The sequence below is a fragment of the Pangasianodon hypophthalmus genome, chromosome 9 (genome assembly GCF_027358585.1).
Source record: "Pangasianodon hypophthalmus isolate fPanHyp1 chromosome 9, fPanHyp1.pri, whole genome shotgun sequence".
Taxonomy (NCBI): domain Eukaryota; kingdom Metazoa; phylum Chordata; class Actinopteri; order Siluriformes; family Pangasiidae; genus Pangasianodon; species Pangasianodon hypophthalmus.
Window position 1 is genome coordinate 24,168,851 of NC_069718.1, and position 16,766 is coordinate 24,185,616.

General features: G+C 40.5%; 1 protein-coding gene across 12 annotated transcripts in view; it reads right to left on the reverse strand.

Annotated features, from left to right (window-relative positions):
• The window catches only part of LOC113529806 (AP-3 complex subunit beta-2), a 47,658-nt gene that overhangs the window by 7,919 nt on the left and 22,973 nt on the right, over positions 1-16,766 (reverse strand). For 4 of the 12 annotated variants that reach the window (XM_053236712.1, XM_053236711.1, XM_026919286.3 and 1 more), the window contains exons 3-24: positions 15,830-15,904; positions 14,366-14,461; positions 13,361-13,521; positions 12,395-12,461; positions 12,106-12,288; positions 11,837-12,016; positions 10,485-10,582; positions 10,099-10,153; positions 9,826-9,897; positions 9,654-9,716; positions 9,430-9,562; positions 9,001-9,110; positions 8,605-8,781; positions 7,626-7,812; positions 5,700-5,818; positions 4,030-4,089; positions 2,321-2,435; positions 1,918-2,098; positions 1,636-1,801; positions 1,022-1,112; positions 651-760; positions 334-562 (exon numbers count right to left, since the gene is read on the reverse strand). In XM_053236712.1, the coding sequence (XP_053092687.1) occupies positions 334-562; positions 651-760; positions 1,022-1,112; positions 1,636-1,801; positions 1,918-2,098; positions 2,321-2,435; positions 4,030-4,089; positions 5,700-5,818; positions 7,626-7,812; positions 8,605-8,781; positions 9,001-9,110; positions 9,430-9,562; positions 9,654-9,716; positions 9,826-9,897; positions 10,099-10,153; positions 10,485-10,582; positions 11,837-12,016; positions 12,106-12,288; positions 12,395-12,461; positions 13,361-13,521; positions 14,366-14,461; positions 15,830-15,904 (2,728 nt within the window). Of the gene's footprint in view, positions 1-333; positions 563-650; positions 761-1,021; positions 1,113-1,635; positions 1,802-1,917; positions 2,099-2,320; positions 2,436-3,145; positions 3,185-4,029; positions 4,090-5,687; positions 5,819-7,625; positions 7,813-8,604; positions 8,782-9,000; positions 9,111-9,429; positions 9,563-9,653; positions 9,717-9,825; positions 9,898-10,098; positions 10,154-10,484; positions 10,583-11,836; positions 12,017-12,105; positions 12,289-12,394; positions 12,462-13,360; positions 13,522-14,365; positions 14,462-15,829; positions 15,905-16,766 lie in introns of all 12 variants that reach the window. The other 8 variants (XM_026919298.3, XM_026919295.3, XM_026919292.3 and 5 more) reach the window with 4 other exon arrangements.

Consider the following 16,766-nt stretch of genomic DNA (forward strand, 5'->3'; position numbering starts at 1 on the left):
GTGTGAATGAATGAATGAGTGAATGTGATTGAATGAGTGTAAGTGAATTAGAGAGTGTGTGTGAGAGTCAATCTGAGTGAGTGTGTGAGTGTGAATAAATTTGTGTGTACATGAATCAGTGAGTGAGTGAATTTGAGTGAGTGTGTGAGTGAATGAGCGAGTGACTGTGAGTAAATCTGAGTGTGTGAGTGAGTGAATTACTAGTCATGTCCATAAGTTGCCTCTAATTTTTGAGCACTGCGATATGATATGAGTAATTACTGAAAAATAATCTTTAAAATTAAAATAACATTTAAAATTTGCAAATGTGTGCAAAAGTCTTCTTTGACTAACCGATTTCGGTGAACTCCTTGATCCTCATACCAGACTGCAGTCTGGGCTCTTCGATGTGTAGGTTCTTGGTCTCTGAACTGGTATTGTTGGTGAACTGGATCTGCACAGCCACCATGTTAGGATCAGGGCTGAAGGGCTGCCTGCAGAAGCAGTACTCAACCCCCAAACCCTCTCCTGTAATGCGGTGCAATAACTCGTACATCCTCATCGAGCCTGATGGGGCGATGGTCTGAAAACATGATGGGGGTCAAACGAGCAAGTAGAGGGAATCATTCTGGAACGTGTTTTAAAAAAAGACAGTGGCGTATATAACTCACAGTGGGGGCGAGTACAGTATCAGTCAGTGACAGCCCCTCTAGATCTGCCACCAGGCTGCTGGACAGGAAGTTGTTTACTGGGGTCACCTGAGGTGAGGGGGTGGGCTCAACTGAGGCAAAGAAGAAGAAAATATTAATGGCATTAAAGTCTCCCTTTCTGTCTACAAGGCAAAAAAAAGTGGGCATATCATAGAGTACTAGCAAGAAAAAGACTGAATGGACCAAAAATGGAATATCGCTTTTGTGGTATGTTCTTGAAGCACCTACGGCTAGTGGCTTCTTCAAAATTAAAATATATTAAGACTCATTAGGTAATGAGACATTTCAAAGACTTGGATAACCTGCCAGACAAGTGAACAGATGCTACTTACAGTCATCCAGATCTAGCAGAGACATTTCCTTGGATTCTTTCTTGCTCTCTTTTTTGGTCTGCTTTGCAGGTGGTGGTTTTGATGCAGGTGTCTGTGAGAAAAATCCACAAAATGTCCATCCTGTTCTGCATTTTGAGCACCTCAATCAAACAACTCAATGATTAATCCAAAAAAAGAAAGTGTAAAAAAGAAGGAGGGAATTTTGCTACGTAAGACTTTCAATAAACAACATAACACAGCACTTTTGTAGTGACTGTACTGTTGCTGTCAGTTAAACAAAGTATTCTTCAAGGAATTAGGTCTGTCACTGAAAGTTTTTTACAGAGATAGAGGGAGGAGAAACCACTGCACACTATGGACACCTCTTCAAAGTCTCTGAGGAGACTGATCTCCATGCTGTCGATAAGTTCTCCTTGCTGCAGGACAGGCGATATGAGTGTGGGCTGTGGAGTAGTAGAGGAAGGTAACGCAAAAAAAAAAATTTGGTTGGGCTTGAGGATTACATCAGTCCTATTGTAACTCAAGAGTGATTTAATAAACAAGAAGCTTTATAAAAACTTAGAAACCCTAAAAGAGGAACCGCGGAATTGAAGAGTATGTGTTTCAGCTCAAACCTTCTTCTTTCTGGTGTCCATGTCCGAGTCTGACTCTTCCTCTGACTCTGATTCCGACTCGCTGCTTTCAGACTCGCTGTCTTCTTCACTCTCTGACTCAGACAGCCTCTTCTGCTCCTTCCCTCCTTTCCTGCCTCTCTTCTGCTCCTCTCCACTGCTTTGATCACTGTAAAGAAAGCACATAACCACAGTGTTACGCCACAGACTGCCTACATAGCGTATGTATACATATAAAATGCCGTTCTTCCTCCAACATCAGCTGTCTGTAGAAATGAATCAGACCTCTCTGCACTCTCTGGTTTCTTAGATTTGCTCTTGTCTACTTTCTTCTTCTTCTTGGTCTTCTCTTCCTCTCCATCCTTCTCCTCCTCATCAGACTCTGACTCCTCGTCGCTCTCTTCGCTCTCTGAGCCTGAGCCGCTCTCCTCACTGCCGCTCTCTGACCCACTGCTGGAGTTCGTCTCTGCAGAGAGAGCAGAGGGACACACAGAGCTGAATGAGGGACACACAGAGCTCTATTGTGAAATCCATCTATGCCTTTCATATCTAATTTGTGCATAAACTCTAATACATTATGGATTAAATCAGCAAAACTCTATTCTATTTGTTAAATTCTTTGAAATAGTTTACAATTTTCAGTATCAGGCAGCAAGACACTGTATTGCCGAATGCTCGCCAGAGTTACCACTGTCAGCAGACTCGGTGGGTCCGGATTCTCCCTCCGAGTCGGAGTAGAAAGGCTTCTCCACCTTCTTCTCCTTCCGCTCCTTCCTGCTGGTGCATTTAGTCCACTCTGGAACCTGGGGAAAGCCACATTACACAGTCACCACACAGATATACAACATGGTTGTACAGTGTTAGAGCAATGTGTGGCCATGAATGCCTCTCCCACAGCTATAGGCTATAAATATATAACACATATAACATATGTAACATATAAAGGATGTGCTTACATCAGATTCTGGCATCATCATGCTGCCTTTTCTTTTTTTTTTTTTTTTTTTAATAAAGATGAATCACGTATGTAAGCATTAAGGTGATGCATTCATGGTCACTGCTGTACTTATTGTGTAACTGGGAAATGTCTACCTAAAAAATATGTCCGAAAGAAGTACCAAATGACCTCCTCCTGAGTTAAGACATTATATTAGTTATATTAGCATTTCTACATTTGGATCATCTAAGGTATTATTATAGGAATAATAATAGGAAGCTATTATTATAAATATGTGTTTTTAGCATAACTCAGGATTGCAAGAAGAAAAAGAGCTAAAGTAATAGAGGAGGGCAGTTGGCTCTTTGCGAGGATCCAGCTCTTTAATGGTAGAGACAGCAGAGAGTGAAGCTCAGCCAGAGGCTTTAGGCTGAATTAAGCACTGGACAGACAATAAGCTAGGCTAGGTGAGAAGGGTTAAGGCTAAGCTGACTGGCAAGGAAGCACTCTGGGTTTGGCGCGACACGGATCGAGACTCAAATATGCGCAGAGCTCTTCGTGAACTGACAGACTCACGCTGGTTAGATTCGTGACTCTTTCAAGCAGCCTAATAACCTGGCGGACAGGAAAGAAAGAAAAAAAAAACGAAAGAATGATGAGGTGAGATGATGAGAAGAAGAGCCAGGAAAAGAAGAGAACAGAAAAGTTTAAAAAGGTACACACAAGGATTCAGGTTGCACTTAACAAATCTACTGTAGGTACATCAACCATGGTTCCATGTCCAAAACATTAACAAAATCTTACTGGTTATGTTATGTAATAGCTTATGTTAGAATAATTATGTTATATAATAGCACTGAAATCTACAGTCAGCATGACTGAACTGTATAAAACTTGCATTATCAACAGATATATTATAGATATATAATATTAAATTATGTGTATTGTATTTTTTTTAGTTTGTAGAATAGACAAGTAAAAAAAAAAATTAAATGTGTATTATAAAGCATGTGTTATATTAAAACAAAAGGTAAAAATAGCCTCTGTAAATCAATGGAAGTGCAACAGAAATGGGATGAACACCTGATTTAGGAGTGAGATGAGAGTTGAAGATCGTCGAACAGCAGATTTCAGAGTAAGAGAAGACACACACACACACACAACAAACACAGATACACACTTTGGTAAAGGAAAATGAGGTCTTTTTTTCCTGAAATGAAGTGCTTATCAGTTCTTTATAATCCTTTCAGAATTTTACAGGCATTCAACCATTAGTGGATTAGTATTGCTGTAGATTAGTATTCCTATATTATATAAGGGATGTATTTAAATACATGCACTCTTCACTTATGGAAGCCTCAATATATATGTTTGCACTCTGGGAGTAGTGAGGAAATGGTGCTAGTATGGACAGAATGAGAGATAAGGAGGAGGAGAAGCCACTGCACACTTGTGGGCACCTCTCGCCAGTCTCCAAGGAGACCGATCCGCCCCTCACTGGTGTCTATGACTTCCTCTTGCTGTGGGATGATGATGTGGTAGGGGGGCAGGGGTGGAGCAAACAGACAGGGGTTATAAAGGAACAAACACAAAATGGTCACTGGATGGGAAATTACATTAGGCATAGCAACACGGTCTCCTCAACAGGAAATCTGCTTCATGACTTGAGTGTATTATGCATTATGAGTGATAAACATATAAAATTGCTAAATTGAATGAAGGAAAACAAAGACAAGGCACAAATCAAATAACATTCTGCTTGTGGTTGTACCAATCATTGTATATACGGTGAACAACATGGCTCTACAATTTCATATTGCTCCTATTACGAACCCAAATTTTGGCTAGATTGAAAATTGCATCTTTTTTTTGAAACTAGAAATTTCGAAACTGGAAACCAGAATAGAGGCAGTGGTTTGGCGTTTGGCGGAGGCACAATATACAGGATTACATTAGTTCACATGTTAAGTTTAATTTTTACAAATAAGTGTGAGAAGTGTCTGCATGTCCATGATGCAAGGCCGTCTTTTTTTTTTTTTTAGATGTCAATCAACTGAACCCAAACCTGTCAATCACCTCACCGATCACATGCTGATTAACAGCATCTAATATTGTGTATTATAGAAATATAGAAAATTATTGGGAGAGATATTAAGGTAAAGGGAACTCTTAGGACTGACAGAACACCATTACTGAAAAAGAAATGGACTGGACTTGAAATATTTAGACTTTTGCTCTGTTTACCTCTATGACTATAGGTGCAACTCAGACACATGTGAGCTGCTGTCATGTTGTCCACCAAACATACACTCAATGGGGTGTACAGGTCCCCTCTGAATTCTGGTGGTACGTATACAAGCACTGGCAAATTTGATTGGGACCTTCTGAGACGTTAAAGGAGTGGCACATGATGAAGAGAGAAAGAGCCTGTCCTTCATCTCATATGCCATCATTTCCTTCCTGCACTCCACAGCTAGACAAAGCAAACCTAGACTCAACCAGTGAAGACAGCAAAGACTTCTCTGTTAAGTTACTGAGAATTTCAGAACCGAAATGCATAATGGAGGTAGTGCAGAGTGTGTGATGAGTTGAGGTGGCTTCAGTCAGTGTGTGGAGTGCAGACTTTATGAGGGGTGGAAGGCTCTGTGGGCACTGCTCTTCCAGAAGGCCCAGCAGAGGTCTGGTATGGATGGTATGGATTTAAGATCCCACATAGCTCTCAGAAAGGTATAATACTAAACACTACAAACATGAATATAATAAGAAAGTCTCGATTCTGAATTGATTTCTCAACACTCAAAAGCATAACACTCCTACTTCCTAAAGTGTACTGGAAATATCTGTTGTCACTATCTCACAACGAGCTAGCTGGCTGGCCGAGAGCCAACTGGAATGACAATGAATGATGAGGGTGGAGTTATGCTGATGAGCGAGGAGAGATATAAAACATAGCTGTGGGAGGAGCCAATTTTGGTTGTAGTGGATAGGCTTTTTTTTTTTTTTTTTTTTTGATGTGTCCTGCATGTTGGGACTCCCTCTGGTGGGGTGGAGGAGCAGTTCCCACAGGCCTGAGCCCCGAAGCCCTGCCTCTGAGAGTAACTGTTCCCCCTGCACGCACAGAATCCTTCACCTCCACGTTGCGCACGGAGGGGTCGGGTGCTGATTCGGGCCAGTCGGGCAGCTCCTGGTAGCCGCCTGCTTTGGTGTTCAGCAGGTGAGACAGCGAGCCAAGTTGGAAATGGTCTCTGTCTGTTTATGCAGAAAAAAACATCACAGACACGAAAAGTCAGATACCGACTCTAAATCACAAACAAGAATAATAAAATAATACAACCTGCATAAACACACTTTTATTTTCAATTTCATTAGGCATTGCAAAACAACAGTTTCAACAATATAATCAGTTCTAGCTTAAAGGGGAAGTTCACCTTATTTCACCTTTTTGCAGTTCTAAATATGTATTCAACAATTTCTGGTCACCTCAGACAGTTTTTATGTCAATGCGTGGAGTATTTTTTCTTTTTTTTCTCCACCAATGATTGTTTTGCAAAATAAATTATAATCAGATGAATTTATGACTCTTAAGTAAAATAATTTAGTTGTCGATATCAGATTTTTGCTACAGTAGCCAGTATCTCACTCAGTAATAGCAACATGAGGTGCGTTGTTGTAGGCTGTGGAAATGCTCCATTGAGAGCACGAATCAGTATTCATTTCTACTCGTTTCCATTGACAGACAGAGCCTTGTGTAAATTATGGCTACAAACGATACAGCAGACATATTTGTGTGAATATCGGTTGCTTAGCAGCTTGGCACGTAGCAACACACGTCCAAGATGTGCTCCCGACACAGCGGATGAATACATTTGTATGATTCAAGCATGCAAAGACAACTAGACGCTTTAGATTCCTCAAATGCCTTTTCCTGAACAAGAATGTCAGGAAAAGAACATTACGCAGAACAATTTTTCTGTACCAGCAGAGGCGTGTGTGTACAATGTGTGTTATACGGACTTTGCAATTGAATGGGGGGGGTTTATTTTAATTAGTTTTAACAAATTATTTAAGCAATTTACATAAAGGTGACTGGAAATTGGCAAATACATTTACATTTACAGCATTTGGCCAATGCCCTTATCCAGAGCGACTTACAAAAGTGCTTTGAAGTCTATCAGAAATACATTCTGATACTGGCTCACTAAGTCACAAACTAGGAATACCATCAGTCCAAAACTCTGTTGAGGAGGTAATAGACAAGCGCTCAGAAAATACTTTTTTTTTTTTGGTTTTGTAAGTGCTAACTTCAGTACTTTAGGAAGAGGTAAGTCTTTAGACGTCGTCTGAAGACTGCCAGTGACTCAGCTGTTCGGACATCTAGGGGAAGTTCATTCCACCACCTTGGTGCCAGAACAGAGAAGAATCTCGATGCATGCCTTCTTTGTACCCTGAGAGATGGTGGGACCAGTCGAGCAGTGCTAGAGGATCGGAGGGAGCGTGGTGCCGCGCGAGGTGTGATAAGTGCTTTGAGATAAGTGGATGCTGGTCCGTTTTTGGCTTTGTAGACAAGCATCAGTGTTTTAAATCTGATGCGGGCAGCTACAGGAAGCCAGTGGAGGGAGTGTAGCAATGGGGTGGTGTGGAAGGTTGAAAACCAATCGTGCAGCTGCATTCTGGATCAGTTGCAGGGGATGAATGGTGCTCAGAGGCAGACCTGCCAGGAGTGAGTTGTAGTAGTCCAGTCTTGAAATGACAAGGGACAAAACAAGCACCTGTCTGGCCCGTGTGGAAAGAAATGAACGAATTCTTCTGATGTTATAAAGGAGAATTCGACATGAGCGTGTCAGATTAGCAATGTGAGAGGAGAAGAACAGTTGATTGTCCATGGGTACCCCAAGGTTGCGTGCAGTAACCGAAGGCGAGATCAGAGAATTGTCTAGGGAGATTGCAAGATCCTGAGATGGGGATGAATAAATATTTTGAACTGCACAAATGTGAAATCAGTTGAATCTCCCCTTTAATATTAAACTAAAAAACTTAACAAACATTGTTAGTTTACCTTTAAATGGAGACTCCAGTACAGGTGCAGGTTTAAGGGCGAGGAAAAGCTTCTTGGCGTATTTACTCAAGGCTCCACTTTTATCCGTGGGGACAATGAGCTGACGGATGAACCGTGCCCGGTCTCTGATGTCATAGTTCTGGTCATACTTTGCCAAGTTGAGCACATATTGCGTAAGGAGCTTGGTCTAAATATTAAGAGAAAGAAAGACTGGGAGTGAGACAGCACATAAAGTGTATCTGTGTGTGTGTGTGTGTGTGTGTGTGTGGCAGGCACACTGTCTTAGTCTCGCCTGATAAAACAATGACTCACATTGTGTTTCAGAGTATTTTGTCACTGTCCAAGAATAATCTCCCTGAGGATTTTACAAAACAAGCCCTCTAGAACAACTAGGCTTACTCCATGATTTAATGACTAATGTGTTACATATGTTTTGCCTCTGAAAATCCCTCTTCCTTAGAGCATATGGCATCTTGGTGATGGTACACAATCTAGCCATACAACTGTCTGGAGGTCTAAGCCAGTGGTTCTCAAAGTGGGGTCCGTGAAGCATAGCCAGGGGTTCATGACTATTTAAAAAAAATTGTTACAGGGGTGGAAATCACAACCCACACTATGAAAATTATATTTAGGGGTCAAAGCACCAAAGTCAACTCAGACCTGTGTTCTATCAGTGGAAATGTCAGGAAGAGAAAACTCCAAAAACTATTACGTGAAGAATCTAAATAACGTTCACGAAATAAATCCATACTGAGGGATTTGTGGAATTTATTTTATAGTTAAAGGGGTTCCTGATCTAAGCTATTCTGTGGATGACTACTTTCAGCACCTTGGACAGCACCAAAGTGCCAGTCATTAAAGCTCCTCCAGCATCAGATCACACAGTGAGAGAAACACACATGGCAAATACAGATTTAGTAAGATACACTTTAGATGTGAGTCACTTTAGACTAGATAACTTGAGACGTCCCGCAGTCACCTGTTTGGAGTTGGTTAGGTAGAGCTTGGCAGCCAGATTGATGATCTGCAACTTGACAATATCCTCCTCGTTGGTGAAGCTTTTGGCCATCTTCCTTAGGACATCAGGAGCGATTTTAGGTACATGCTCACAGTACTCACCAATCAGCCACAGGATGCTCGCTCTCGCCATTGGGACCTTAGTTAGAAAAAGAAGAGCACTCGTTATGTTACTGAGCAAAATCTAGTTTATGATGTATCTAGTTTCTACACCCTTGGAACTAATATACACTGTCACTAATATAGCTATATGCACTGTAACTAATATAGCTAATATAATTATGAAGGTAACGATGTTGTGAAAGCTTATTGTGATGGTAATTAAATGACAATCTTAAACAGATCTGGAGAGATCCACCTGTATGTTGTCTGTGAGCTTGGCCATATGTTTGATGATGTCGCTGTGCTGCTCAGGCTGCATCTGCAGGAGCTTCTTAATCACCACCACTGACTCTGCTACTACCAGCTCTGCAACAGTCACACAAAAAACATTTGTCCCAGTGCACACATGCTGATATCAGCACTAGAATTATATTATAGCACTTCTGTAGATCTATCCACCTGTTTTCATCCAAATTTTCATTTGCATATTAAAACTATTGACAGGAAATGGCAAAAAATATATAATATATTGCTAATTTTTTCTGAGTTCATCAGAAAGAAGATGCAGAAATGTTTTTTTTTTTTGATTAAATGTTAAAGTACCAAGTGTGCGTTTGTATTATTTTTAGCCAAATGTTTGTATGGTTTAGTTAAAATTTGATAAAACATCCAATATTTCACTCACCATCTCTGTTTGAGAGGAGTTGGACGAGACCATTGAGACAGGTGTCTCTCACCTCCCCGATGTTGGTGGCACAGCGGCCAATGGCCTGGATGGTGGCTGCCACAAAGTCCTTATCCATACTTTTGATGTAGGTCTACACAAAAACATTGTCATACAGGTTAATAAATCTTTCATTTAACCTTCAATTACACACATTAACTGTTTCTCAAAAATATATTTCTTACCTGGAATTCTCTCAAAATGGTAGATATGTTGGTTTCGTTTGCCAGATTGGTTAACACTTCAAGCTGGAATGTAGTGGACATGAAATTAAACCAAATTCAATTCATATTAAGATGCTTAAAAGCCACGTGTAAAAATGTCTTTGTGTAATTCATTTCTGAATATTTAAATCACCTTAAGTATTTTGATCTGCGTGGGGTCAGTAGATCGGATATAGAAGCTCTTCAGGTATGGCTCGAACATCCCCTAAAGCGGCAAAATTTGACTTATTTTGTGATAAGACTCAAAAGCAAAGCCGTTGTGTTAATTAGTGCAGGCCAAGACCTCATAATGTGTTGGATTTTTTTGCGGTCATGCAGTCAGGGATTTAAAAAAAATGCATTTCTGATTTTAAAAAAACAAAACAATGACTGCTGTCATTGATGGTAGTTAATATAAATGACTCACCCTCCTTTTGATGGTCATGGTTGCAACATTTTGAAGAACAACATACTGGACTTCACTGCAGAGAAAAAAAAAAAACACCATAAATCTACATTATCACATAATAAATTATACACTATAGGAAGCCACCATTTTTTTTATTCCAGTTCACATTAGTGCACTGAACAATGTTTACCAACCAAAGCAAAATGCATGTCAGACAACCTTACCTGAGCGAACTGCATGAATTTACATTAACTATTTTGAGTTTTGAAGTGAGTGAAAAATCAGATGTCTTGGGTACACTTATCTCACTAGACCACTATGTGAGAACATCTCAGAACTTTGCAAATAACTGCAGTGATGCTCTACTCAGGACTCAGGGCACAATATTAACTGAATCAACTGACCTGTGGCTCCTCATCAGCCTCACCAATGCCTTGGCAATGACGCCCACCTCCGCTTTAGGAGCTAGATGGAAATAGAGCTGAGCGACTGCCATCACCACCTGGTGTGAGAGAGAGAGAGAGAGAGAGAGTGAGAGAGAGAGAGTGATGGTAGAGTGGCGTATGCTATATACTGTATTTGCATACATAGTATCCTTGAGTGTCATGTGACATCACTCTGTACAATTGCTGCCATTCTGAAGACCAAACAAGGGACTTACTGCTTCAGTGTTATTGAGTTTGTGAAAATCGTTAAGAAGATTAATTTGAATTTACATTTAAGCAACATTGCATGAGCAAGAGTCCAGTTATACTGAATAGCGGCACAGCCATAGCTGATCCCAGCTGTACTTATATTCAATATAACCGCATGATTGCAAGTGCAATATTGCTTTTATACAACAGTTCTATAAACAAGAAATTAATATCGAGTCACTGACATTTCAGGACATAATATGGCCAAATGTTCTTTTATTTTTGTTCCACAAGTGGAAACAGATCCCGAGGAAGCTACACTCATTTTATAGCACATCGGCTAGCTGGATAGCTAGCTCACATTGATTTGTACATTCCTGTTAAAGGTGCTTCCGGTGGAATTGCCTTCTCTTCTTCCTTTTCATCTGATGACCATTCATAATTTAGGTCAAAAGTTGTATTCTTGAAAAGTATCATTTGCTATGTCCACTGATATCGCTAACTTTACTGTAGTAAACTAGGAAGTGGAATTTTATGTGGCGAACACAGACGAGCGGAGTGATATACACAGTGAAACGTCCCAGTGCGGTCACAGGAAATATAAGCACTCTTGGAACGTTGCTTGACCAATCAAATTAGTGAACCAGAGCTAACTGTCATATAATGATAATCGGCTGCCTTAATACACTTCACTATATACAATATATCTTCGAGAAGCAGCAGTTCAATAGCCTCATAGCTATGTTAGCTAGCTATGTTATGGGAAAAGTGGGTTTAGCTCAGCAGCAAGTACTGCATTAGCAAAAGTTAGTAAGTTAGCTGATATTGTTTCCCAATATATTACCAATACTATTATTCGTATGAGATATGAGATAAATGAGATATGTGTAAGGGAAAGTGCACAAGGATCACAATCTATTTTATTGACCTTTTGTCAAAGTACTGTTTATTCCTTTCTGAAGTAAAAGTAAAGTAAGTAATTTTAGCCTTCATTCATGGTGTGCAGTGATGCCAGAACTTCAGGCCTAAATATGGTGACCACAACAGAAAAATCATGTTTTTTTTCTGAAACGTGTGGATAGAAGTGCAAAAATATGCTTAGACATGAATATTGTACTAACAGCTGCATTCCGGCTTTGTAGCAGAGGTTTGGTGTTTCGGAGCAACAGTCTGTGGTCAGGGTCCATAACATACGGCTTCCTCTTGGCAAGTGCGGCTGCCTCAGCCTTCTTCTCTTCATCATCCTCATCATCGTCAGAACCGTAAAATGCCTTCTCTCCACCCTCCTCCAGCAGGGACTCCTACAGATACAACATACACCATATCACAAGCTCAAACTCAGGCAAGGCCATTCACACACATATTATTTATTTTTAGAGATGGTACTTACGTTAATGTTGGGGTTGAGGAACTGAGTCCTGGCGTAGCGAGTGAGCATGTTGATGATGACTACCTGACCCCATTCCTCCACGTCAATCAGCAGGTTGCAGAGTTTACGGTAATTCTTATGGATCAGATCAATCCGCTCTGGACAAACTTCCTCGAATGCCATCACCACACTGCCTGCGACCAGCTAAGCCCATACACACAATACCATATAAATGTATTGACAAATAAATGGTGATAGAAGCATGTGTTATTAATGATGATGCTGATTTTTGGTAATAAATAGGTCTTACAGTGGTTTTATCAGCAAGCAGCTTTTCAATGACTTCAATTAGCTGGTCTTTCTGCTCAGGGTCCAGACTGTAATTAAAGAGAGAGAGAGAGAGAGAGAGAGAGAGAGAGAGAGAGAAAGAGAGCTACTATACAACTATACAACAGAAGTGTCCAAGTTCACTTGAGCCTTTTTTCTTTTACTTTACTGTGATAATCAGGACTTTTGACAGCAGAAATGTTTGCATATCCAAAGTTACCAAAATTTCCAGCTGTATATTATTCAAAATAGTCACCAACATGACTTAATGGTACTCAAGTTGTGGCTAGAAGCACTATTTATTGCTGACTAGTTATGCTTACCATGGCACACTATGTGCAACACCAAACACACTGGCGAAGAACAATAACAATTAGAATAATCTCATTCCTTGGTAGTATGTTTCTACTATCAGAAGTAACACTGTGCATTTTTATTTGCCAACCTGCATATTTAAGTTAACATTTAAGTCTAATTTTAGAAAAAACAATGATTTTTATGGTACAAACACAGCCTGAGTAATGTCACAATATTATTTTCATTTTTGTCCTATTTTGGTCAACAATCTGCTGAAATTTTAAAAAATCATTTTAAATTGGGGATTGTGCCAATTTTGCATCCTGTCATTACAGCTGATAACATTTTAAAAACCCTTCATCATCAAGCCATATTTTTTAAATCATTTTTGCTGCAGCCAAAAGTAGCTGGTTAACCAAATTGGCCATTAAACAAAGGAGCAATGTAAATCCAAGCACTTCGTTCATGCTGGACTTAATAATGGTGTCATTATGTGCCATGAAGCGAATGCTGTCGCTTTTACTGTCATCACTGTGACCATTCCAGTTGTGTCCAAAGATGCTGGAAAAGAAATTAGAACCCCAAGTACCTTTGGTTTTAAAATCTAGCAGTAGAAAAACACCTTTTGAGTTGCAGTGGTAGGACTTCATACCTGTAGAGCTTGGGGATGGCGTGAGCGGCTGTCTTGCGGACGTATGGAGACATATCCGAAGCAGCCTCTTTAATAGCCAGCATCATAATGGGCACGATGATCGTGACTCGAATACTGGACAGAACACGCAATGCACTCGCTCGAATCAGTTGATTAGGATCCTGCAGGTTTCGGAAAAAAAGAAAGTAAATATGAGAAAAGCATTGTCTGGATATGGCATGGATACGTCATATATGCTGCATTGTGACTGTGGAAGAGGGAGAAATGCATTTTCCTCATCAAGTCACTAGGTGGTGTTTCTACTTAATGAAAACACGAGGAAATGACTCAGAGAGCCTTGCTGAGTCATGTCAAATCATGCAGCTGTCAGGTCACACAATTTCCTGCTTCATGGCTTAATAGAGAGTGAGACTTCCACATTAATATTTAGAATTTATACGTGAGTTTCACTGGCATCCAAGATTTATTTTGTAACGAAATTCTGAGTAGAAGTTGTTTTTTTAGTTTAAAATTCTTTCGTCATTGCAAACTTTGGTTAATGTTTACCCACAATGCCTTTCAACTACCCATTTATAGTTGTGCCAGTGGGATCTGCTTCATCTCAACATAAAGACAGCGATGCAGCAGCGCTTTAGTGCTTTAGTCTGTCTAGCTCTCACCTCCTCTAACAGATACGATTCCAAAGCTTCAACTTTTAAGCTAATACTACCATCAATGCCATCACTTTCATCATTTCGTAGATTGCTAACTAGTTGAGCTGAGTCTCTGCCATAACTTAGCAAGACTGCATTGTGTACCTGCATTGCATTTTGTTTTCATGAGCTAACAGCGATAACCTTATGTCTGAAGTTGTTGACACACCTTATGTGTTTTATTTCATGTGTTTCAGTTTTCCTTTAATGTTTGTTCGCAACATTGCAGTCCTGATGCACCAGACTCAGAGCAGTTAAAATGCATGCTGATCTGAGTGTGTTGGAGTTTAAAACGCTACTTGTAAGTGCAAACCTTGAGTCCTCGCTGGAAGGTAGAGATGGAGAGTAGAGCCAAATCCTGCTGTTCCTCAGCATAGCGCACTAGATACACATACACCAGCTTCTTTACCTAGAACAAGCACATATACACATACGCTTTAGAAACTGCGTGTCACAAAGTCTGCTTTGCGGTTCCCAGTGCGATGAGTGTTGCTTTCACTTCCTGTGTTTTGTTTCCATTTTTTGTTCTTTTTGGATTTTTTCCCCTCTTTCTAATTTTGTCTTGGCCAATTCCCTCCCACAAGTTAGCTCTCCCACATCATACGAGAGCTCGCAACCTGGGAGGGTGAAGGCTAACACGTGCTTCCTCTGAGATGCCTGCGTCATCTTTTCAAACTGCTGCTCATGCTGCACCATAGGGAGGTGTAACACACTCAGAGGAAAGCGCTATCCGCCCTCTTCCGCATACATGAGCACATATACACCTTCGTACTCAGGACTCCATCAGTGGACGGTGGATTGATTTTAACCAACCGGACTTCTTGCGAAAACTGTGATGAATTTACTGGTTGCACAATTGCACTATTTGTCCATATAGTACACAGTTATAGAAGGGAATTATTTATAATCACACTATCCGTGTCACCCAGATGAGGATGGGTTCCCTTTTGAGTCAGGTTCCTCTCAAGGTTTCTTCCTCATATTGTCTCAGGGAGTTTTTCCTTGCCACCGTCACCTCTGGCTTGCTCATTAGGGATAAATTCACATATTTACAATATATTTTTTTTTAATCCATTTATTTCTGTAAAGCTGCTTTGTGACAATGGGAGAGAGTATGCCACCACTCCCACCCTGAGAGCATGATCAATTTTGCTCTCTTGGACTCCTGGCCACGGACGGCTGTGGCATTCTTGGGATTCGAACTTGTGGTGAAAGGTGAATGCTTTTCTGTTGCACCACTCAGGAGCCTGCCATGTGCTTTTGTCTCTGTTTTACTCCTGTCTCCACCTCTGTCATGATTGTGTCCAACCTGTTCACCCTTGGATTAGTTTGTGTCTGTGTTTTCCTAGTGCCTTTTCTTCTAGTTCTGTGTTTTCTGGTTTAAACTCTTGGCTTGGTATTCTGATTGTCTGCCTCCTGCATTGTATTTTGACAATGATTCTTGGATTTGCCCAAATAAATACAGTTTCAGTTTTCGCACCTCGCTAACTGCATGTTACATAAAAATACACACGCACGTACTTGCACACACACACACACACATTTTGGGGAGAATAATTCCACAAATTTGGTTTTTAATCACTTCCTATTTTCCAGCACTACAGCTGCAGCAGTCACAAAGGTTATTAAAAAGCTGCTTTGTAAGAATGTGTGATGAAAAAAAAAATGTTGTTTTTGTGCTACATTCCCACTGCTGTTTTCACTTCATAATGGTGTCACTGGCTGTGAACATCTCAAGCTGGTTTTCTGGACTATGTTATGAGTGTTTCAAACTCACCTCAATGTTCTTGCAGGCCACATTTTTCACCACAGCAGGAAAGAGATCAGATGCATTTTTCCCTCTGGCAATCATCTATGGCAAGAAAAACAAACCAGCTGAACATCTACAATCAAAGACTGTCACAATACTGCAGACGGCAGTGCTGTTTTGTAAGCTGTTCCTTACAAATGTCAGCATTTGCGCTACTATGTAATGATTATGCAAACAGTATCTAGTGATATATGTGCTGTATGGCATTGCAGGCACTGGGTAGATTTACACGTACACTACATCTCACAGCAGAGTCATGAAAAGACTCTGACAGCATTATGAGTGGAAGCTGGAGGGGCTGGGTGGAAATAAAAGCTAATATCTTTGTTTATGGTCATCAGTGAGACAGTGAGAGAGGGAGAGAGTAGATTGTAGAGAAAGAAAGTAACTCTATAATAATGCCAACTACTGGTGATGGATGGTGAAAATGGCTGTTTAAGTACAACTTTCTGAAGTATTCCTTCTCCACAGACTCTTACATCATGGCAACCATAAAAACTAACTTCTAACTTCAGGTTCTATTAACAACACTCTTCTTCTGCAGGGTTTCTCAAAGCCTTAGTAGAGTTAACAAAGCCTGTCCTAACCAGACAGTTTTTTTCAATCGTTCCAGATTTAACGTGACGTGGATCCGTGGTGAGCTTCAACCTGTCACTAATACTACAACTGCCTCCTCTGCTTGGATAATAGAAACCATGTCAAGCAAGCTGTTTCTTTTTCCCTTGTCTTTGCTTCATGTGATAAATATTTTAGGCCTTAGCTTCTCCACTGCAACCCTGAGAATCTGACACCAGGAATGAATATTTAACACCCGGCTGTACTACCCCCCACCCCACCACACCACACACACACACACGCACACGCGCACACACACCCTTGCTGTCCTATTTAATATCACGACATC